Source organism: Salvelinus sp. IW2-2015, linkage group LG33, assembly GCF_002910315.2.
Source record: "Salvelinus sp. IW2-2015 linkage group LG33, ASM291031v2, whole genome shotgun sequence".
Classification (NCBI taxonomy): domain Eukaryota; kingdom Metazoa; phylum Chordata; class Actinopteri; order Salmoniformes; family Salmonidae; genus Salvelinus; species Salvelinus sp. IW2-2015.
The window spans coordinates 20,546,551-20,570,000 of record NC_036872.1 but is presented as its reverse complement, the minus strand read 5'-3'; the positions used below and the strand labels follow the sequence as shown (position 1 = coordinate 20,570,000).

Genomic DNA, 23,450 nt, shown 5'->3' with positions numbered 1-23,450 from the left:
CCCTTAGGTTACTTAGCCGTAATAAACGTGCAGCTAGCTGTACAAACTACAGTTCTGATAGACGAGGAATGAAAGAATGTAGCTTAAAACACTCCAATGAAGCCTTTGCAGAGCAGTGGCGCTCCGACTCCCGCTGTTATCACCAGAGGGGGAAGCGTGCTGTGATGTGCGCCTCGCCTAGTCGCTCAGTTTGAACGGTTCTTATTATACAGTTTGAACGGCTTGGCTTAGACCCGGGTGGGGGAGCACTGTTTGAAGGTTGCTTGGAAACCCAAGCAATGCTCGTGTCAATCAAGTCAAGCTGGAAAGGAGTCTACGAACTTTGTTTCATACCATTCAGAAAGTAAGTCWTGAATTTATGGTTAAATTTAAACAATGAGAAGAAACAATTTATGCTGCTTATGTTTTAAAAATATGGGCTACCTGGCTGTGTAGTGTAAATGTGAAATGTAAAGCTATCGAGAAATGTTATATGTCACATTATAGTCTTATTTGCGCATTATGCACACTGTTCAATCAAATGTACATATGAATTGACTTTTCATTAGAGTGCATGAATTCTAATGGAACCACCATCAAATCAACTCAGCTGGATGCTTTATCAGATGTGGTTTTTTTAACATTCTTGAAACATTGGAATTTGTAATGCTGTTTCCAAATTGTAAGCCTACAGGACACCTTTCCTACTCGGTCAGTGGAAGGAATTCCACAATCACTGTAAACTACAAAGTGTAGGTTTGAATGTGAGCTGGCCWTAATGCCACCAGAATGTATTGGCTTCTTTGTGAAAGGAAGCTCAGTAGCCTTAAGGCCCCCAGTCAAAGACTCTGGGTTTCCAGAGCAACCCATGACCAACGACAACCCCCACTCACCACCACCAACATCACTTTGCTGTTAGGCATTCGAGAATGTTGTGTCTGTATTTCTGAGTGTGTTTTACAGGAAATGGCCGATGGCAGTTTTGAAGGGGCGGAAAGAGATGCTGCAGAAGACACAGACGAGCTTCTTTACACTGGTCAGATAATGTCTATAGATACCTTAGACTGAATTCCTCTACCTGTCTTTCTTCCTACTCATTCTCATTCCTTCTCTTCTCTCTGGACTAAACCGTTTCCTGTTCCCTATATACCGTCTGCTCACTCAGACCTGGATGAAGACAGCAATGCCCCTCTGCCACAGGATCACTGTGACCTCCTCCTAGATGCCATRGATGCCCAGCTGAGCCGCCTGCAGGTCAGTGTGCTGCAGCCTTCCTCAGGGTTTCACAGGGTTCCAGACTCGRAATCCTCTTTTTGTTAAGTTTGTCTTAAAGGCAGAGTGCAGTCAAAAATTAAAATTTTCCTGTGTTTCCACACTATGAGGTTGGAATAATATTGTGAAATTGTGAAAATTATGACAATGCCTTTTCAGTGTAACAGCTGTTTGAAAAGACTGCCTGAAATTTCAGCCAGTTTTGGTAGGATGGAGTTTTGGATAAATGACAATAGACACAATGAGGAATAGAGTTCCAAACCTCTCAGCCCAACAGCTAGTTTTCAGTTTTCCCCTCCCCACTCAGACCACTCRTAGACAGTCRTAACAAAATTCTTGCTTGAGAAATTGCTCTGCTAAGAAGACATTTTTGTTAATTTWTTWRWWTTTTTATTGAAATCACTCACAGTAAGGTACTGAATAGTTACCCATAAATMATTTGATATTGAGATAAAAACGGCTGCATTGGACCYTTAAAAGTTGTACCATTATGAGTAGCTAAATGTTCACAGGTGCAGAGCCATAGCAATGGGATTGAAGGTATCTTCAGAAAACATGATTGCCTCAAGACAGGTATGTTGTTGTATGTAGTTTAATTTACTACAGCACATCTTGAGTGATACTTTTTGTCTAATAGTAACTCTCTAGTATTTTAATATCTTTATTGTTATCATGCTCTGTTTATTATAGCTCACCTTAGCAGTAGCCAGTCTGTGAGCAGGGATACAGGACTGGGAAGTACCATCCCCACTAACGACACCCCCATCTCTTGTCTTGGCGTGGTACGCTCTGAGACCAGGGACCTATCTTCAGGTGAGAATGTTACATGTGAGAATGTTACAATCCAGTCCTTACAGCCATTGTAACTTGATCCCTTTTAGAGTGTGTGGATTCTGGAATGATCAAGAATCATTTGCCAGAACTGAGCAACCAATACCACAGCATTACCATTAAGGAYAGAACCCTCAGAAAAAGAACTACTGGATATTAGAACTCACTGTCCTTTACAGAGACTCTTCTACCCTGACCCTCACCCTACCCACATCACATGACCCAGCCTCTCTCCCCTTCACTGACCTGGACCTTGGTTTAGCCTGATGTCTCTCACCCCTCTCCCCTCTGCTCTCCCCTCAGWGAAGAGCTCAGGAGAACGGGTGAACCCTGCCGATCAGGAGGAAGAGGAGCAGAGGACAGTTGAAGTGATGAAAGAGGAAGAGGAGGGTGTAGAGTCCCGGAGGGAGCAGTGTCACTGGAGGCTGGAGAGGCTGTTGGGGGCTTATGCCTGTGGAGGAGGAGGGTTAGCAGGAGAGCTGTGCCCCCCTCCAGAAAGTGTCTGCACAGAGGACTTTGCCATGCGCTTCAGGGAGGAGATGGTGGTGAGGCTGCCAGACAGGACCAAACAGAGACTGGCCAGAGARTGGAGTAACAGCCTGGGACAGTCCTTTGGAGAGGAAGAGGCTGAAAGGACAGCATCAAAGCAAGCAGGTGGTCTCACTGCTGCTGGGGGAGAGGTTGTGGATAGAGGCATGGGTTATACAGAGCTTCCCCATCACATGGACAAGCAAGACCAGGAGAGCCAGGCTCATCACAGGCATGGAGAGAGGAGAACTAGCTGGAGTGGAAACCTAGGGGCCAGTGAGAGCCACACAAGAGCACCACAGAGGCTTAGTGGTATTAGCAGGAGTGAATGCTGTCTTCACTCTCTAGTGACTCCACCAGGGGGTGATATACAGCTGTCAGTAGAGACATGTCCACAGTCCTTTGGGTTACCCCAGCCTGCCACAGGTGAGAAGGCTGACATCCTCCTGCGGTGGGTCTAGTGTCAGAGTTGGCGGTAGTCATCTGAGGGGAAAGGGGACAGTACTCATATAAGTTAGTCTTATACTGTAAGGCCTCTCACTTATTTTGTTCCTGCATTATAATACTGATGCTTCTGTCTGTTTCCACTGGTTCCAGTGTCAGTATCTGGTCCTCCCAGCACTAGCAGTGTTCATACAGGGGTTCTCATTGAGGCCTGTTCCAGTCTGGAGCCTGAGGGAACCAAGGAGAACAGGAACCATGCTGCTGGAACCACCACCAGACACCTGGCAGGTACTCTACCACACAGAACATCTACTCTTTTAGCTCATACACTCTACCCTATGAATTAACATGGCTACATGTTAAGGATATTTGAAGCAAAAAAAGTCAGCCGTCTCTAACAGTAACTGCATCCTCTTCGTGTCTCCCCCAGGAGTGCCTGTGTGGAATTTTGACACAGTGACCATCGACAGTGACCTGGACTCAGTACGCACAGAGAAGGTCTGGCAACACATCCACAGCAGGCCAGGTGAGAGGCAGGAGCTAGGGGCTATGACCACCATTCAGAAGGGAAATGAAGTAGTTCACATTATTAAGATCTGTCTTACGTCACCATAGGATACCTCTCAGCCATTCAGTCTGTCAGCCGCATGGATGGTCTCGGCACTGACCAGAGTGACTATGACACACCCACTCTGGAGCCAAGGAATCTCAAGTTTACTCCAGGTAAGAATTTCAGGACTAGGCCTGATTATTGAATGATATTATGCCACTAACTACGCTATAACCCAATGTGAAAGTATATTTCTTTGTTTGTTTGTCCTGTGCTTGTGAAGCACTGAGAGCTAGCAATGGAAATGTGACCAGTGACAGTCTACCTCTTCGTAAAGCACGCAAAAGCAGAAGAGACACTCACAGGTAGCCTTCACTGAATCAACAAAATTATGTGACGTCAGTCTCCAATACAATCTGACTAGCCATTCTTTGTTTCATATCCTTCTCTATTGTATCTGTCATCAGGTATGTGCTCTCTGTGGATGATGATGATGAGGACACAGATGAGGGCTGTGTCCGCTGGCGGAGGAGATGTAGGCCTGACAAGGACACAGGGGGACGTGTGTGTACGGTGAGAGGTGGCACAATAACCAACGATAACTCCTGTGGCAGACAGTGAAGCTTTATGTCCACTGACTCTTAGTTATGGGGAAAGCCATCTGTTGATTGATATGCTTGTTAACACTTGTTCACTCCATGTGAGCAGTTATTCTCCAGCTGAGATGTGTAAAAACAGGCCTCCTGATACTTTGTCTCTCAAACCCCTGACTCCACTCAGCAGAGGCCTGGGGGTCGTCTGGAGGAGGTGAGGTCAGACTGGCTACAGATGGAGGAGGAGCTGGCTACCCTCAGACAGGTGAGAGTCTTCCCACTCTACTCACCTCTCCTGATATTTCCTGACATTCAAGTATTATGCTAGGGATATGTGAGTTTTGTGTCTTGTTGTCTGTGTGTAGTTATCTTTGTTTGTGTTTTAGAACTGTGAGAAGGAGGAGAAGAGACTGAGGATGAAGAGAGCTCAGCTGTGTGAGACTGAACTGACCCTCACTGACCTTCTTCAGAAAAGAAAAGTACAAGACAATACCTTCCATATTGTGACTAGTTCCTTGTCCTGTGAATCCATGACAACGGCTAACACTGAGATGTGCTGTGTTCTGTGTCCCAGCATGCCATGCAGGAGTGGGAGCAGCTGCGTGCGGGGGCAGAGCAGATGGAAAGGGAGGGGAGGAGTCTGGAGGCCAGCCTGAGCGACAGCAAGGCAGAAGCAGACAACACCAGGTATCCACATAATCAACCCTGTTACTGCACTGTATCTCTTTAAACAGAATACAGTTTGCCAAAACAATACTATTAGGAACAGCTTGTACTGTCTACAATACCTATTCTATACTCACCTCTATAATGTCCATTGCTGATTAGGCTGTATTCACAGTGATGTATTGAGTGTATTGTAGTTCTCAGCTGCGCCGGCTGCAGAGGCAGAGGGACTCCTGTTTGCAGGAGGTCAGGGATCTGAAGGAGGAGCTGGCTGCTCTATGTAAACACAGAACTGCCTTAACGGATGGGACCTGCATGGACAGGGTAACACATGKTTTTTCTAGCCCGCTTGACACCCCCCCCCTCTATTACAATCAAATGATTTAATTATTACCATTTCATGCCCTCTCTCCCCTACCTCCTCCCCCACTGTCTCAGAGAGTGACCAGTGTCAGTATGTCTGTCCTTGAGAGAGAGGAGTTGGACAGACAGCTGAACAGTGCCAAGACAGAGCTGTTTTCCGAGCAGCGGTGCTCTAGACTCAAACTGGACTCTATGCAAGAGGTACAGCATTAGACTGGTGCTCAGAACATGTTACAGTGATAGTCACTGCTTTGAATGTGTTTGAATTTGTCTCTCTGCATGTGTGTCAGAAGTTGGACGAAGCTCACGAGGAGCTCCAACGTGTAACAGAGGAGGAGAAGTTACTGAGGGATAGGTGTGCATGTCTGGAGGAGAAACACAGACTGAAKCAGGAGGAGGAGAAGGTACCATCTACACCTGTCTACCTTATTATTACCCTTTATCATAACCGCACCTCTGACCCTCGATCTGTATTAAGATCTCACAGTCTACCGCTCTCTCCCATCCTCTGTCTCGCAGGCAGTGGAGGTGCAGGTGTGTGAGCTACAGAAAGAGCTGGGGGAGAGTGAGAGCAGGGTGGAGAGGATAGTAGCCCAGAAGGAGCTGCAGCTGCTGGGGTTCCAGGAGGAGAGGAGTGCCTTGCAGGCAGACAGAGATGGGCTCCAGGGGGAGCTCCGTGGCCTGAGGAAGCTGCACAGCATCTCCCTGAGAGAGACCCAGGAGCAGGCACTCACGCAGACGGTGTGTGGGCTGGGTAGTCCCTAGTACACAGTGTCGATGGATGAGTCAGCTTGACTGTGCGTGTGAATGTCCGAATTCCATCTTATACCAGCTCTCACCCATTATAAATGTGGGTAACTCACAGTGTGCATAGCGTGAAAGCATATGTAGTTAAATGTGTATGTGTGCAGTATGTAAGGGGTGGTTTTGTTTGTCTCCTTRAGCAGCGAGAGCTGGAGCAGCTGAAGAAAGAGTTGGCTTTGTCTCATGAGAAACACATCCAGCAGGTGAGAGGCTCCGTCAACTGGGTTTATTTAACATTAGCAAAGATCCCCATATTTCCTTTARGTGTTCTATCAGATTCAAACATCTATGTTGCTCTTGCTGCTGTGTGTCCAGGCTCATATTCAAGCTGAAGAAGAGAAAACCGTTTCTCTCAGAGAACAGGCCCTGTCTCACACACAGCACACTGAGTCCATACAGAGCTGCATCCAGGTCCGTATCTCAGGCTTTCCTGTGCTCTGAAAGAATCACACCATACTGTTCCTGGGTCAGTTTCACAGTTTCCTTTGCAGATGAAGGAGAAGGAGTGGTGGAAGCTGAGGGAGGCTCTTAAGGAGCAGAAGGAGGTGATGAGGAGGCGAGAGGAGGAGCTGTGTGCGGAAGCTCAGGAGATGGTATATACTCCTACTTCCTCTCTCTCCTTTTCTGTCAGATGTGATGTAAAACAAATGTGATAACAGTACCTGTTTTCTACCTTAGATGCACGGCACCATAGAGCGTGAGAGGAAGAAATGGGCGGTAGAGAAAGAAGRGGCTCTACAGTTGCAGTGTGGGATACTGGAGGAGCAAGGCCGGGAGGCTCTGGAGAGAATGAGGGGAGAGACTGAGAGAGAGAAGAGGAATAACTTGGCTCTTCAAAGCAAAGTGGTAGAACTGAGGACAGTAAGCAGAACCAAGATAGGGCGGGAGGTAGCCTAGCAGTTAGAGTGATGGGCCAGTAACCGACAGGTTGTAGCTCGAATACCCGAGCCGACAAGGTGAAAAAGGCACTTAACCCTAATTSCTCCAGGGTCACTGWTGATYGTGGCAGACCCTGGCCATGACCCCTCTCCGATGGTGTCTCAGGGGGAGTTGAGATYTGCAAAACTACACATTTCCAATTCATACTTGAACATGTGTGAAATAGAGATGTCATTCCTCTCTCCCTCCCCTCTCAGAAAGTGCAGGAGCTGGAAAGTGAGGGCCTTGTGCAYCAGAGTGAGCAGGCGTCTGCTCTCGCTGCAATGCGTAGGTCCCTGAGAGAGAAGCACCAGGTTGAGCTACAGAGACTGCGCAGGCACATGGAACAGGTGATGACAGGCGACCACCTTATAAACTAGCATCTGGAGACGACTACATACAGTGTATAGTTTCCAGCAGGGGCGCAACTTTGGTTTTAGAAGTGGGGGGAACTTAATTTGTATTATTATTATTTGTATTTGTTTTATCCGGTCAGATAAACACAGATAAGCCTACCAGACCGCTCGGAGGTGTTTGCATGGTCCTAAAGCACACCGTTGCCTTGTTGTTTATCACATTCCAATGATAKAACTGGGGGAGACAAAAATGCAATTTCAGAATGTGGGGGACATGTCCCCCCCATCCCCAGTGAAAGTTGCACCCCTGGTTTCCAGTGTATAGTTGACATGGMGAACTGACTGGGCTGTGGTCGTAGGAGGGCGAGAGGGAATCGTTGAGGCTGGAGCAGGTTGTCCAACAAGCAGAGGAGGAGGCTGGTAGACTGCAGGTGCTGCTGGGGGAGAGGGAGCARATCCACAAGCAGGCCACAGCCAGGCTGGAGCAGCAGCACAGACACTGGGCCCAGGAGATGGGGGCAGAGTGTCAGCATCTTCAGCACCTGCTGGAACACAGTGGGGCCGTAGGGAGCTCCGTTCAGCTCCCACACAGGTACTCTCTCACACAGACACAAACACACACACACTCATATTCTCTCTCATACACATACAGAAGCACACATTACATTATCAGCATATGCATTTGGATATAACACTGTGTATTCTAATATTTTGGTGTTGGTGCTCTATATTGGTGCTGTGCTGCAGTCCTACGGTGGCCCAGGCAGTCCAAACCCTGCAGGCCCTCAGAGAGCAGTTGCAGCAGTCAATCAGCCAACTACAGCAGGAGCTTGACTTACAGAGACGCAGCACTCAGCAGCTGAGCCGGGACAAYGTGTGTTCAGGACACACTCACTAAAATACACACAAATGCACACAGATACAGCKCATACAAACATGCTTACACTTCTGTTGCGTTAAGAATCACATTTGCGTGCTTTAGGAGCGGGAGTTCCGTATTCAAAGGGAACAGATGGAGACGGAGAGACAGCAGGCTCTGGACTCACTGAAGGAGACACTCATTCAGGTATGGATCTCACTGTCTTTGTGTGGAACACACACACACACATCACCCACACACACACACACACCACACACACACACACACACACACACACACACACACACACACACACACACACACACACACACACACACACACACACACACACACACACCGTGTAACAGTCATATTAACGCTGCAGAGCACATTGAGGAGCTGAGCGATCTGCAGCAGGCCCAGGTGCGGGAGGAAGGAGACGAGACAGGAGGTTTGGCTGCGTCCCTGCGCAGGCAGCTGCAGGCCAAAGACCAGGAACTGCGCCGGGTGCAGAGGAGCATGGGACAGTGGAAGGAGCAGACCACTGCGCGCCTGGCACGCAAGTTTGAGGAGGAGTTGACAGCCGAACTGGAGAGGTGTGTAGCGTACAATCCCACACTATRTACACAGAGTAGACTTTTAAAACTTTACTCACTTTTGGCCCTCATCCTTATTTTTTTCTGATGAAGATGTGCAGGCTTTGAAAAGGTTGTATCATTTAACTGACTTTGGGAAGTGTTCTGTTGTGTTCAGTGTTTTCACTTTTGCCACTCAACAGGTGCAAGGCAAAGGTGTTAAAGGGGAGGTAACTGACTTTACCATTTTGAGACAGCATGTCTAGAGACTAAGCCTAGAGTCTAACTCACTAACTAGTTGTCCCATTCTTCTTACAAATCATCATCATCATCATCATCATCATCATCATCATCATCATCTCAGGGGGGGTTGAGATATGTAGAGCAGTTCTGTTCAGTAGTTTGTACACTGTAGAGCAGTTCTGTTCAGTAGTTTGTACACTGTAGAGCAGTTCTGTTCAGTAGTTTTGTACACTGTAGAGCAGTTCTGGTTCAGTAGTTTGTACACTGTAGAGCAGTTCTGTTCAGTAGTTTGTAACACGTAGAGCAGTTCTGTTCAGTAGTTTGTACACTGTTAGCACTGATGTGTTCTATACATGTGGTCATTAAACCATCAAAGTTGCACATTAGTTATGCTCTGTCAGGAGAAGATATTTCCTACAGACCATCTATAATATCTGGGTATGTTTGTGTTGCAGAAAGGCACCTAAGGCACAAGAGGAGAAGCAGAGGAAGCTGGAGAAACTGGAAGGGGAGATGAGACGCATTACTGGGGTAACCATCACCATATAAGACCTGCGGGAGCCTGAGCATGAAGCTACTCCAACAAGTTTTTTGTGTGCTTAGTTTACTGGTTAAGGCTGGGGTTAACAGAATGTGCAGTTAAAGTAAGGGTTAGGGTTAGCACGGTAGGGCAAAAAGCGTGACATATATATTATTCAGTTGGATAAAATTATTATTTTGAGGTAGGTAAACTAATTGATTAATTTAAGGCCTAGATTCAATCAGATCAAGCATAGCTGATGTTTTGGTAGATTGAAGTGTCAAATCGGTAAGCGGCTGCTCATGGTCATTGTCACGAAGCCACACCCGTCCCACTCGCGTTAGAATTTCAGAACGAGCGTGTAGTCTATATAGAAATAATGACGCTCAAATTGAAAATCATTAAACGAAATAATGAGGATTTCTATCGGCCTAATCAAGGTGTAGGTTAAATCACACATTCCAATGTTCGATCTTGTAAACACGGCTGCATGGGATACTAATGTGAATCCGTGGAAATGTCCGCTATAGGTATAACGCCGTGAGCCGCTTGTGGATTTGACAGGTCAACCTCAGACACGGTCAAAACACCAGCTATGTGGGTGTTGGCTAACGCAAATCTGATTGAATCTAGCCCTAAATTAAATAAACATTATTTTGAGTTGGATGAAATTATTTTGAGTTGATGCAATTATTATTTTTGATTTGAGTAAATGTATTATTGTGAGTTGGATTAAATTATTATTAAATTAATCAATCAGTTTATTCCAAAAGAATAACTACACAAATCAAAATAATTTCATCCAATTCAAATGACCAAACTCGAATGAATCAATAACCCTAACCCTAGAAATAACCCTAACCCTAGAAATATCCCTAACCCTAGAAATAACCCTAACCCTAGAAATAACCCTAACCCTAAAAATAACCCTAACCCTAGAAATAACCCTAACCCTGGAAACACCCCTAACCCTAACCCTAGAAATAGCCCTAACCCTAAACTTAACCTTACCTTCATGTCCACACCCCTCCAACTTGGAATGCAATTATCATCAAATTAATGGGAAGTCTGAAATACGGCACAAATGTAAATAAGTCAGGACATCAGAAAGGGGCTGAAATACAGTACTGCCCTGAGAAGAATTTGACATCTGGTAACCATAGAGGCTACTTTAGGGCCTAGATTGAATCTCTCCTTCTCTTCTCCTTTGTCTGTCTCTAATCCCCAACCATTTGCTCTCCTCTCCCATCTCCCTGTCTCCTGTTAGGAATGCACTGACTCTGGAGCTCAGCAATCAGCCTCCTCTCCCTCCCTCCACATTGGGGAACCCCCTACCTCACCCGGGTCCTCAGACCTGGCCTCCTTCAAGCTACTGCGTCACCTCCAGAGCCGGGTCAAACAGCTCCGTGCTGAGAACCAGGCCCATGCCTGCAGCCCCTCTCAATTGGGCAGGACCCCTCTAGGCAGGGCCCCAATGGAGCTGGCTGGGTCCTACCTGGAGACGGTGAGTTCCACCTGCCAATTGAGTGGGCAGGCAATGACATCCTCTGTCCTACTAATAGTAATAACTTAGTAATAATAATAGTATTTGGGGTCCTGATTTAAATGAAGTGCTACTTACAAAGGCATACATAAAGCATTCATAAACACTACAAAAATGGGTCACGAATGATCTATAACCGTATGTCATGCTCTGTAAAGGATTCATAAATGTGGCATAACTCTGTGGCATAAACACCAATGACAAATGTGACATAACCCACTATGCCAAATATGACATAAACCAGTGCTTATTAAAAGCTTTATAAATAATATTAAATTGAGGCTTCACAAAGCATCTCCAACCTTGTCATGTCATACTCTAAAACATTTCTAGCAGGGCCCAACCTCTTTCCCTCTTGGGTGTGTAGCCAATATTGGACCTTACCCCAAACCTTCCTCAAAATGCTATGCTGCAGGATGACACATGCTCCATAAAGTGCAGTCATGGTAGTCACATTACACCAGGCACAACTTACTTTGATGAAAGCCCCCAACATAAGGAATGAAAAGTGGCTTTCTCCTGGGACCAAGTTACARCTTCCTCAGTACACAAACATGTACAGTCACACACAACAATATAACTTGAGCCATACTGTGCGCTGCTGGACTCAGTCAGGTCTTTGTCACATTCACCCTTTCCCGCTGGAAGATCAACCACAGAGAGTCCAGGTTGTATTCAAGGGATATATTCTATCAGATCCGCTCTAGCCGACACCTGGTTGTTTTGGCGGTGTCGGAGGTGGAACTGCGTTAGAGCTGTCAAATCCACAAGCTGCTCCCTGTATTATACCTAAAGCAGACCTTGCCATTGGCTGTATGGTTGAATTAAGATAAATCCCCTGCAGCCTTGTTTACAAGTTTGAAAACTGGAATGTGAGATCTACACCTCGATTAGGCTGATCCTCATTATTTAGGGCGACAGGTAGCCTAGCGGTTAGAGTATTGGGCAAGTAAGTGAGAAATCTGTGAAAAGTATTTCGATGTGCTCTTGGCAAGGCACTGTTAAAGGAATTTCATTCCTATGTTTATCAACCAATTCAATTAAAACATTCTGCCCATAAATAAGAATTTGTAAGATAATTATCAGCCAAATGGACAGAAAACCAGTCTTAAAATCAATCAATCAATAGCGTTTATTCTCGAGAGTACTGAATCATAGTACAATTTACATCAGGTTATATAATAAATATGATGTCATAGGTTTTAATGTCCAACCTCCTCTCGGATACAATGGCAATACAGTTCGAGTTCTCATTACTGTCTGCCACCTGTTCAACTATCTACAACCAACTCAAGGTCTTTCCCCTCCCTGGGTAGAGACAGAATGTCCTGTAAGGAACACAGCATTCCAGCCTGTCTGAAGATAACTCCATTCTTTCTAATAAGGAACATATTACACTCAGACTTATGATTATAATAAGTTTCATTCATACAGTAACGTCTAAGTCAAATGTATACATATTTTAGTCATTTATGATGATGATCATCCTGCTTCCAGGTGCTTTTTGGCACAATGAGTCCACATTTTGGACGAGATGCATCGCATTATGTCTGTACATAAATGCTTTATATCATAAGACGCTGTACTTACTTTGAAGTCAGACACCTTCTGTTATTCATAACACCTACATAAGGCTTGATGTTGTAAATATTGTTAGGCCGCCCATCATAGAAACGTTTTACGAATATGACATGACAAGGTTATGGGTCTATAATCTATAGATCGTCTCATCTAGCTTTGTGAAGCCTTTATTAAGCAGTGCTTATGTCACTCTTTTAAAAAAAGCACTGGTTTATGCCATATTTGACAAAGTGGGTTATGTCACATTTGCCATGGGTTGTTATGCCACATTTATGAATCCTTTATAGAGCATGACATACGGTAATAGATGTTCTAGGCAGAGTTGCAAAGAAAAAGACATATCTCAGACTGGCCAATAAAAATAAAAGATTAAGATGGGTAAAATAACACTCACTGGACAGAGGAACTCTGCCTAGAAGGCCAGCATCCCAGAGTTGCCTCCTCACTGTTGACGTTGAGACTGGTGTTTTGCGGGTACTATTTAATGAAACTGCCAGTTGAGGACTTGTGAGGRGTCTGTTTCTCAAACTAGACACTCTAATGTACTTGTCCTCTTGCTCAGTTGTGCACCGGGGCCCCTAACTCCTCTTTCTATTCTGGTTAGAGCCAGTTGCGCTGTTCTGTGAAGGGAGTAGTACTCAACGTTGTGAGATCTTCAGTTTCTTGGCAATTTCTCAAATGGAATAGCCTTCATTTCTCAGAACAAGAATAGACTGACGAGTTTCAGAAGAAAGTTCTTTGTTTCTGGCCATTTTGAGGCTGTAATCGAACCCACAAATGCTGATGCTCCAGATACTCTAGTCTAAAGAAGGCCAGTTTTATTGCTTCTTTAAATCAGGACAACAGTTTTCAGCTGTGCTAACATAATTGCAAAAGGGTTTTCTAATAATCAATCAGCCTTTTAAAATGATAAACTTGGATTAGCTAACACAACGTGCCATTGGAACACAGGAGTGATGGTTGCTGATAATGGGCCTCTGTACGCCTATGTAGATATTCCATTAATAATCAGCCGTTTCCAGCTACAATAGTCATTTACAACATTAACAATGTCTACACTGTATTTCTGATCAATTTGATGTTAATTTAATGGACAAAAAAAAAAGTATTAAAAAATATATACATTTCTAAGTGACCCCAAACTTTTGAACGGTAGTATATGTTTACTTTTACTCAAGTATGACAACTGTGTACTTTTTCCATCACTGTGTAAAACATGCTTCAGTGTATTGTTGTGTTGGCATGGTTTATGATGTGTTACTAAGGAGAAATAATGTGTGTGGTGTTGTGACATTTTTGAAAAGTTGACATGCAGTTTTAAAAGTATTCTCTGGAGTAATAGGTATATTCTATCTGTAATTCTTATCCAATCAGATCACACCATCCCAGGAATGCACTCAGTTTTGGAGTCGTTCCCGTTCCAGGACAGTACAGAGTGAAGGATTGTGAGCTTTGCCAGATGACGTGTGTGTGTGTGTGTTTGTAAAATGAATTACTGGAGGACAGCAATCTCAAATCATTTCAAGGTACTCCTGAAAAGGATGACACTACATGATAGGGTAAATGGCCTCAAGGTCAAAATGGGTTAAGTTGACATTCTTCTGCCTTTGGAGGAATTAAGTTTTACTGCTAGGCTAAAGGTTGGGGACTGAGTGAATGTTTGATGAACCAACTGACATGTCTGCATAGTGCCTATTCCAGAGCTGTGACTCTTTAGGCAGTGGGATCAAGCTGAAATTAGGACCATTTGAAGAAGAAAGTAATCTTGTGTCAGTTTCTTTCTATGTTGCAACAGAGCTATTGTAATTATTATGCTCAATGTACACTCACAGGACAGTTTATTGGGTGCACCCATCTAGTACCGGGTCAGACCCCCCTTTGCCTCCAGAACAGCCTGGATTCTTTGAGGCAAGTTGGAAACGTTCCACAGGTATGTTGGTCCATGCTGAAGCAATGGTGTCATGCAGTTGCTGTAGACTGAACGGCTGTACCATTGACAACTGGCAGGATGGGTCCATGGACTCATGCTACTTATGCCAAATCCTGACTCTGCCATCAGCATGACGCAACAGGAACCAGGATTTGTTGGACCAGGTGATGCTTTCCACTCCTCAGTTGTCCAGTGTTGGTGATCGTGTGCCCACTGGAGTGGTTTCTTCTTGTTTTTAGCTGATAAGAGTGGAACCTGGTGTGGTCGTCTGCTGCAAAAGCCCACCTGTGAAAATGATCGACAAGTTGTGCGTTCCGAGATTCCGTTCTGCACACCACTGTTGTACTGCGCCATTATTTGTCTGTTTGTGGCCCGCCTGTTAGCTTGCACAATTCTTGCCATTCTCCTTCGACCTCTCTTCAACGAGCTGTTTTTGCCCACAGGGCTGCCACTGACTGGATGTTTATTGTTTGTCGCACCATTCTTGGTAAACCCTAGACACTGTCGTGCCTGAATAGCCCAGGAGGGTGGCCGTTTCTGAGATACTGGATCGTCCTGGCACGGACGATCATACCACGCTCCAAGTCGCTTATGTCACTGGTTTTTCCCCATTCTAACATTCAATTGAACAGTAACTGAATGCCTTGATGCATGTCTGCCTGCTTTATATACCAATCCACAGCCACGTGATCCATTTTCGTGAATGGGGTGGTGTACCTAATAAACTGGCTAGTGAGTGTATACTTCAGATTGCATGATCGTTTTTATTTAGAAAGACATTTTGCTAGGACCTGGAATAAACTTTAACTATTTAACATCTGTGATGTTTTCATACTGTATGTACTGTTGTCCCTTTGGCATTAAAACATTGTACATGAACACCATAAGCAATAAAMAATTTATTTAGAAACAGATAAAGTTCAACTAGCCACTCAACTAGCCAGTGTTTCTGTTAAGGTGCATATGAGAGGATACAATCAAAGTGTACAATGATGGTGAATTTTAGTACATTCATTATTTTTCACATTATTGTAGGAAGACCAACAAAGCTGTCTTTCCTACAAAGCAAACTTTCAGCAAACTTTATTCTTGAATGCGGAAACAAGGACCAAACCACCTTTAAACAGTAACCGTTCTTAAAACCATAACCCAACTAGGGCTAAAAGATGAGTATAAAACTTTCATATTGACATTATCGGAGCTCAATGCCCCTTCTTCCCTTTGAATAAAGTCGAATGAATTACATCCTTGTCCTTTGAATACCAATGCATTGGCTAAGCACAGATCATATTTACTTGCATTTAATGTAACTACAACAAAACAGAGACTTCTCCAAATAGGCTAAGCAGTCTGCTATGAAACAGTTGTTACATTAGAGTTAGAACATAAGGTACTAGACAATTCCCAAACATCAGAAACTCTTGACGTGTGTTGCCACTGGTCATAAAGCTTCAACATAGACATTTCATTTAAGGGATAGTTCAGGATTTTGGCAATGAAGCTCTTTTTCTACTTTCATGCTAGCTGATCCCAAAGACTTTCAGTCTTTTGCGCTAACGCTAGTTAGCATTGGCTCATGAAACTACCTCTATCTTCCTTCATACTGGACGCAGACATAAAAATGGTATCCACGAGTTCATTTACATTTACATTACATTTAAGTCATTTAGCAGACGCTCTTATCCAGAGCGACTTACAAATTGGTGCATTCACCTTATGATATCATCTGAAGTAGATAAAGATCTTCATTGCCAAAATCACAAACGATCCCTTTAAAAGGTGCCTTCATAAAATTACTGTGGCTTTGTGGTCCTTGCTATAATTTTTCAAGTTACATATTTTCCTGGATCATAGTAGGTAATTRTTCTAGTTACCCAGAGTCAGATGAACTCATGGATACCATTTTTAAGTCTCTGCATGCAGTTTGGAGTTCATTATAGTTAGCATATCGTTAGCTTAGCACAATTGCTGTAAGTCTGCAGGTACAGTAGCCAGCTCCTCTCAAAAGCAGGGAAATAGACCTAGCTACTCCAAAGCTGGGTGTTTGGTAATTTATAYCTTTACAACATTTAATCAATATTTTTATGATTTTATTAATTTGACTGATAATCATAAGAAACGAGATTCACTTCCTCATTCTGTTCCGTTGTCGCAWAGAGATCACAACGTTGTATCTGTCTCAATGGCGCTGCCCGTACACTAAGACGACATAATGGGACAGATACAACGTTATCTCTATACATCTTTGTGCGACAACGGGACAGAATGAGGAAATGGATAGAATATCGTTTCAAATTATCAGTAAATATAACTCATTTATAAAATATTGATTTCCATGTATAGCTTTGTAAGACTATACAGTGCCTTCAGAAAGAATTCATAACTCTTGACATTCCACATTTTGTTGTGTTACAGCAGGAATTTAAATTGGATTACATTGATTTGTGTTCCTCACCCATCTATACACAATACCCCATAATGACAAAGTGAAAACATGTTTTTCAAAATGTTTGCAAATTGATTGAAAATTAAATACAGAAATATCTCATTTACATAAGTCTTCACACCCCTGAGTCAATACATTAAAATATCCTTTGGCAACAATTACAGCTGTTTTTCTGGTTAAGTCTCTAAGAGACTTAACATCTGAATATGTACAATATTTGCACATTATTCTTTTTTAAATTCTTCAAACTGATTTAAGTCCAAACTGTAACTAGGCCACTCAGGAATATTCAAGGTCGTCTTGGTAAGCAACTCGTGTATATTTGGCCTTGTGTTTTTTAGGTTATTATCCTGCTGAAAGGTGAATTTGTCTCCCATTGTCTGTTAGAAAGCAGACTGAACCAAGCTTTCCTCTAGAATTTTGCCTGTGCTTAGCTCRATTCTGTTTCTTTAATCCTAAAAAAATCCCTAGTCCTTGCCGATGACAAGCATACCCATAACATGATGCAGCCACCACCATGCTTGAAAAGAGTGGTAAGAGGAACAACCTAAAGAGGATTTGCCCCAAACATAACACGTTGTATTCAGGATATAATGTTCATTTCTTTGCCACATTTTTTGTTGTTGCAGTTTTACTTTAGTGCTTTATTGCAAACAGGATACACATTTTGGAATCTGTCATTTAGGTTAGTATTGTGGAGTAACTACAATGCTGTTGATCCATCCTCAGCTTTCTCCTATCACAGCCATTAAACTGTTTTAAAATCACCATTGGCCTCACGGTGAAATCCCTGAGCGGTTTCCTTCCTATCCGGAACCTGAGTWAGGAAGGACCACTGTATCTTTTTGGTGACGGTGTATTGATACACCATCCAAAGTGTAATGAATAACTTCACCATGCTRAAAGGGATATTCAATGTCTGCTTTTTTATGTTTTTACCAATCTACCAATAGGTGCCCTTCATTAGAATCTTTGTTTGAAATTCACTGCTCGACTGAGGGACCTTACAGATAATTCTATGAGTGGGGTACAGAAATTACGTAGTCATTAAAAAATGATGTAAACACTATGATTACACATAGAGTCCATGCAACTTATTATGTGACATTTTACTCTTGAACTTATTTAGGCTTGCCATAACCAAGCGGTTGAATACTTATTGACTCGGCTTTTAATTTTTGTATTAATTTGTAAAAGTTAAAAATATATATATAATTCCACTTTGACATGATAGGGTATTATGTGTAGGCCAGTGATACAAAATCTCAATTTAATAKATTTTAAATTCAGGCTATATCACAATAAAATGTGGAAAAAGTCAAGGGGTGTGAATAATTTCTGAAGACACTGAAAATGACCAACAACACCCAACTTCAGAGTAGTTAGAAGGTCTATTTCCCTGCTGTTGTGAGGAGCTGGCTACTGTTCTACCTGGAGCAGAATATGTGAGCTGAGGAGAGCAGTCGCTCTGGCACTCCTATATTATTTTTATTATTTCAAGGCTATAGCCTACAAAGAAATACATTGTGAAGCATTTGRGAGTGCAACACTAGGCTGGTAGGGACATAAAGCGCTCAGCATTTAAACAACATTTCGTTGTATTAAATCATTATAGGCTATAAATTGTGCATATAGGCTGTGACTTACTTAGAATGAAATACAAATTAAATGAAAAATGCCTTATTAGACTCAGTGCCTTTGAATTCATTTTTAGAAACACGAGATTGGCCAGTCTGTGGCTTCAGGCTCATGCGATGGTGCCTGGAGAGCAGGCCAGCAGCAGAGAATATCCTCTCCGCGGTTGCAGAGCCACTGGGATGCTAAACACCCTTTTGGCCACTCTTGACAGGCTGGGCAGAGATGTATTTATTTGTATTACATTTTTTTATATATATAGGTAGGCCTAAAGGTTCAGGCAAAATAACCCAGTCAAAACAGAAAGCTCCTTGAAAGCGGGAATATGCCAGGCCTATTGGGCCAAAATCAATGATGGCATATTGTATAGACAATAGAAAAAAAATTACAAAACTTAAGAGATCTGATTTTTTGTTTATAAATACTTTTCTACAATGACACACTTTTCCAGCTACCCACCTCGTTCCTTTCTGTAAGCATGTGCACATAGTAAGTACACCATCATGCTTTTGGGATACGTGTCTTTTCAGATTCCACAATGATTCTTTAGTTGAGGACACTACATCACTGCACTCCCTTTCCTGCTCCTCATCTTTGTAAGTCACCTTGATTTTGCACCTGTGTGTTTTATCAGTTTCTTTATGAAATTATTTAGTGAACTCCATGACAGTAGCTAAAGCAAGGATATATAGCAGCACACAAGTAGCCTACAAATGCATGCTGGGCCAGGCATGTCCTGAGCTCGTGAAGTGAGCGCTATTGGAGCGAGAAGGCTGACGCTCCAGCCTTTGGGAATCTCGCTTCATGCTCCAGTCAAATGGGCACGCTCAGCTCCTCACTCCACTCAAGCTCCGCTCACATACTCTGACCTGGAGACTTCCAGCAAAAAAGATAATGACATGCTAACTTCCATCATCTCCAAACTGCACYCAGACATAAAAATGGTATCCATGAGTTATTCCCACTCTGGGTAAGTAGAAAAAACGACAACAAACCCAACATTCATTTACGTTATGATGCAGTCACGACCACAAGTCTATTTTGGACGAGACTCAGTTTATTTACACTTTGTAGTCAATTTTGACTGTATAATAAATGTTTGACTCATATTGATGACACACAGGGCTGTTTTCTAAATGAGAAGTTGTTTTTTAGAGGCAGTTGCTCTTTAAATCCAGTATTATCTAACTGTAGCACAAAGAAAGTGGGTACTTGCCCTCTTTTGGCCAAGTGGTATACATGTGCCATGCTGCCCAACAGCCTGGTCTTGATCCAAAGCAGACGTTCATGTCACTGTGAAGCTTTTGGATCTGTCTATGCAGTTTTTTCTGRCTCTCCATGGCTTCTCTGAGGGTCRAACCAAGTGAACCAAGGCTGAGACCTGTAGCTACTCTGGGCATTCCTGATGCTGGGTCTCAAAAGCCCTACAGCTCCATGTCCTCCTCTCCAGAGCTGTGGGCCCCGGCCACTGGGCTGCAGTACAGAGGGGAGTACGTCTCCCCGGGGGGGTTTGTGAGGGGAGTCTGAGGGGTAGGGGCACTGGGGGTCGGGGGTTGCCTGCTGGTAGTCTGCAGCTTCCTCTGCAGGGAGTCTTTCAGCTTTCGAGCCAGCGCATTCTCTGGGAGGCGCCATACTACCAGCTCCATACAGGATTGGCTCCTACGGGAACAGGAGAGAAACAGGTGAGACAACGGGACTGAAAAAGAGAAACAAATAGTGGACACCTCCCTAAATTCTAATGTTTATTCACTACTGGCTACCATGACAGACGGGTCAAGGTTCTACACTAACTTTTCCCACTGTTGGCACTGATGCTACCAACTTTTTCAGTTGGTGGTACCAGCACATGATTTGTTCACACAATAATTGTTTTTAGAATTATTATGTGCCTGCATTCCATACAGAACCAGGCTAATAATGACTAGCCATCTTTTAAATGACCATACCCTTGAGTGCTTACATTGATTTGGATAGATTTACTGTAACAGCAAAGAAAAGAGATTATTGTAACAATGTGATCAATATATTTACTGCAGATTTTAAAGTACCACGTGTTCTTTTCTGCAAAATCCTCGAGAGCAGAATTTGAAAAAACGATACTTGATACCAAAACGATACCATAGCAACAAAAAAAAGAAAGTGGGAAGAAGGACTGTGATTTCATTTTTTTTTAAATAGAAAAACAACAAAATGGGATGTTCTAAGTCCACAACCATGCTTAAACCACATCTGGGGACAATTTTTTTAGGTCTAGGAAAAACTTCAGACATTTAGATGTTTTTGTGTAGTTACCCTTAAATTCAGGTTCACACCAGCCAGACAGTTGTGTTTGCTAGTGGTGTTTCTATAGCATACTTGTGATGGAGTTTTCAAAGCAAAAGGCCACTGGATTGATGCAAATAATTATGATTTGCCAGCGCCAACTGAAAGCTACTGGCATGGATGAGAAAAATACTGTCCCAGTCAAGATCAGACAGGAAAGCGAATGATACGTGCATAATTTCAATAGCTGGTGATTTTATCTTTAATTTACAGGCTGAGCAAGTAYCCTATACAGGGTTCATACAGACAWTGGCAAGTCAAATTAAAAGGACTTGAGGACTTTTTCAAACACTTAACACTTAACTTTTTCAAACACTTAACACTAAATTGCATATTTAAATGTTGTAATAGCCTATAGAAAATCATAACCCCCCTCCTTAAGGTGAGTATGTATTACCATCAAACCTTGCAGGTAGGTAGGTACTTGAGTTAAATGTTCCTCTGAGGTGGGGGATGAGAAGGAGAGGAGTACTTACACAGACTGGGCCACAGTGTGGGGGAGAATGTCACTGATGCCACGCTGAAGCCCCTCCCTCAGACTGTCAGACATCACCAGCACTGGCCGCCTGGGTGCAGGCTCCACATCCAGGTCATCATCATCATCATCATCCTCCAGACTGATCCTGACAAAAATAGATTAACTTCACTGTATGACAGAGTGTGTATGCAGAGTGTGTAGTGCACGGTGAAGACAAAACAAATGGTGGTAATGCTAATACAAGTTATAGTCAGTAACAATGCACATTGCAATTATGATGAGTTATGGACATTAACAGAACTGGAATCTCCCACATTGCCCTCATAAGGTTCTCATAGCTAACCTTTCCTCAATCTCCTGCAGTCTTCTATGAGCAGACTCRACCTCGATGCAGGAGCCTTCTGCTTCTGGACAGACCAGACGGGAGGGAGACCCGGATATGGGCAGCCCCAGYTTCTGAGTCCCCAGGCAGTGCTGTGGAGGTGCTTGGCTGGCTGATTCAGGTAGAGGGYGGCCGTTGTTGCCTGGTGGCCAGATCTGACACACATTATGGCTGAGGTCATCCAAAGGATCACATCCTGCATCTCCCATCAGCCTCCTCTTTTTGGCACTGCATCCTCTGGAGAACAAACACATATTGATTTGGAGTAAATAATTTGTCCTTTGAAACTAACATGCGCAGCAGAATAAACACTGCTGTTCATTTTATWGATTTTTCCTATTCTTAACTCACTCGTCATCTGTTCTCCTCCTGTGCTTTCTCAGGCATCTTCTCTCCCAACTCCTGAAYAAATAACAATAAATGTAATGGCAACATGCTAGCAAGTCTGAGTCTTGRAAATCTCCTGCAAAGCACATGGTTGTTACATCTGTGTGTATTGTGCAGCGCTCCCATCACTAGACTCTACTCACGTGCTTGGGGGCGACACTCCCGGCAGGTGTTGACYGGTATTTGCAGGGCCAATATTGATCCCCATTTCAGGGACATTGATTAAGCCAGGGAATGAGTACATGGCAGGCAGAAAGCCCAGCTCGCTGCTCATGGGGCAGGGATGATGCTCCTGGTTTATTTGAGGTGGAAGGGTTAAACAAAAGCCTCGATGGTAGATGAGCAGACATAAACAAGGACGATAAATTGAGTTCTCGAAGGCCAACTTAGAAAACAGAAATAGATTATTATAAAAATGAACAATTTTACAGGCACGTGTGTAGCTGTCAGTAATGAACAGTTGGATATAGCTAAGTAAGATGTTTTGGTACAACAGGCATAGCTGTTGTTTTGGTCACCAATCCATCATAACAAATATTACTGTTAGTTACTGTACCTAATGTCGACTCAGCTAGCTACTAACGCAGAATCTTGTAAATTGTCACTCTTCTAGTCTAGCGTTATGGTAAAGTTATAAAGTTATTAGGTCCTGACATTTAACTAGTTTACATAACGTAGACAGCCACAGGGTTAGTTCTGTATAATATTTGGTAGCTAGTTAGCAAGCTTGCTAAAATTACTACCAACGTTAGCAAGCTAGCGGATTCAGCTGGCTAGCTGCCTAGCAAACTTAATTTGACAGGAATAAATGCAGTCTTTAACATTACATAACGGTAGCCCTTCATAATCAGTAAATAATGGCTTGCCTTGCTCTTCTGCAATATATTCGTCTTTGGCTATGTATGTATATATGTATGGATAACAAGCTAACTAACTAACTTAGGTAGCTAGGTAGCTAGCCAGTTAGCAATAAGCGTACCCGCCCCCTGCCTGTTATTGTTGTTGCTTGTGAACCCATGTTGCAGTTCGAACGCTTGAACTTCGAACGCATGAACGTATTTAGCTAACAAACATACCTGTATAACTTTAACTGCGTTTATCTACCTCTTTATTTTCGCTGTCACATTTTCAGCTTTTCTGAGAATAAATTGAATGAATGCAGTGAAGTGASGTGCTAAGAACCACAAATACAATGCGCAACTGCTGATGAAGAATCTAATGGAGCAAAAAAGTCGTTGAGGTTCT

At 43.3% G+C, this 23,450-nt stretch overlaps 3 protein-coding genes across 6 annotated transcripts in view; 1 reads left to right on the top strand and 2 right to left on the bottom strand.

Annotated features, from left to right (window-relative positions):
- Positions 1-23,450, bottom strand: part of LOC111957646 (ankyrin-1-like) — a 312,240-nt gene that overhangs the window by 187,852 nt on the left and 100,938 nt on the right. The window lies entirely within an intron of this gene.
- Positions 239-15,357, top strand: LOC111957644 (myosin-9). Its single transcript, XM_070437048.1, has 31 exons — positions 239-343; positions 943-1,015; positions 1,145-1,233; positions 1,764-1,824; positions 1,942-2,064; positions 2,386-3,036; positions 3,208-3,342; positions 3,485-3,580; positions 3,670-3,777; positions 3,888-3,969; positions 4,072-4,177; positions 4,385-4,462; positions 4,584-4,676; positions 4,772-4,884; positions 5,061-5,187; positions 5,302-5,427; positions 5,517-5,630; positions 5,746-5,967; positions 6,171-6,233; positions 6,346-6,441; positions 6,522-6,623; positions 6,709-6,891; positions 7,167-7,298; positions 7,664-7,896; positions 8,052-8,178; positions 8,287-8,370; positions 8,578-8,759; positions 8,942-8,968; positions 9,437-9,512; positions 10,769-11,005; positions 14,000-15,357. The coding sequence occupies exons 2-31, from the start codon at positions 946-948 to the stop codon at positions 14,072-14,074; spliced, it is 4,011 nt and encodes a 1,336-aa protein (XP_070293149.1). The 5' UTR covers positions 239-343; positions 943-945; the 3' UTR covers positions 14,075-15,357.
- Positions 19,022-23,371, bottom strand: LOC111957657 (coiled-coil domain-containing protein 117). Of its 2 annotated transcripts, none has more exons than XM_023978568.3 (6): positions 23,282-23,371; positions 22,349-22,497; positions 22,170-22,220; positions 21,780-22,055; positions 21,435-21,581; positions 19,022-20,295 (listed from the first exon to the last, which is right to left on the bottom strand). In XM_023978568.3, the coding sequence occupies exons 2-6, from the start codon at positions 22,477-22,479 to the stop codon at positions 20,061-20,063; spliced, it is 840 nt and encodes a 279-aa protein (XP_023834336.1). In that variant the 5' UTR covers positions 22,480-22,497; positions 23,282-23,371; the 3' UTR covers positions 19,022-20,060. The 2 variants fall into 2 exon arrangements, with proteins under 2 accessions (XP_023834336.1, XP_070293156.1); XM_070437055.1 differs by lacking the exon at positions 23,282-23,371 and adding an exon at positions 23,072-23,220.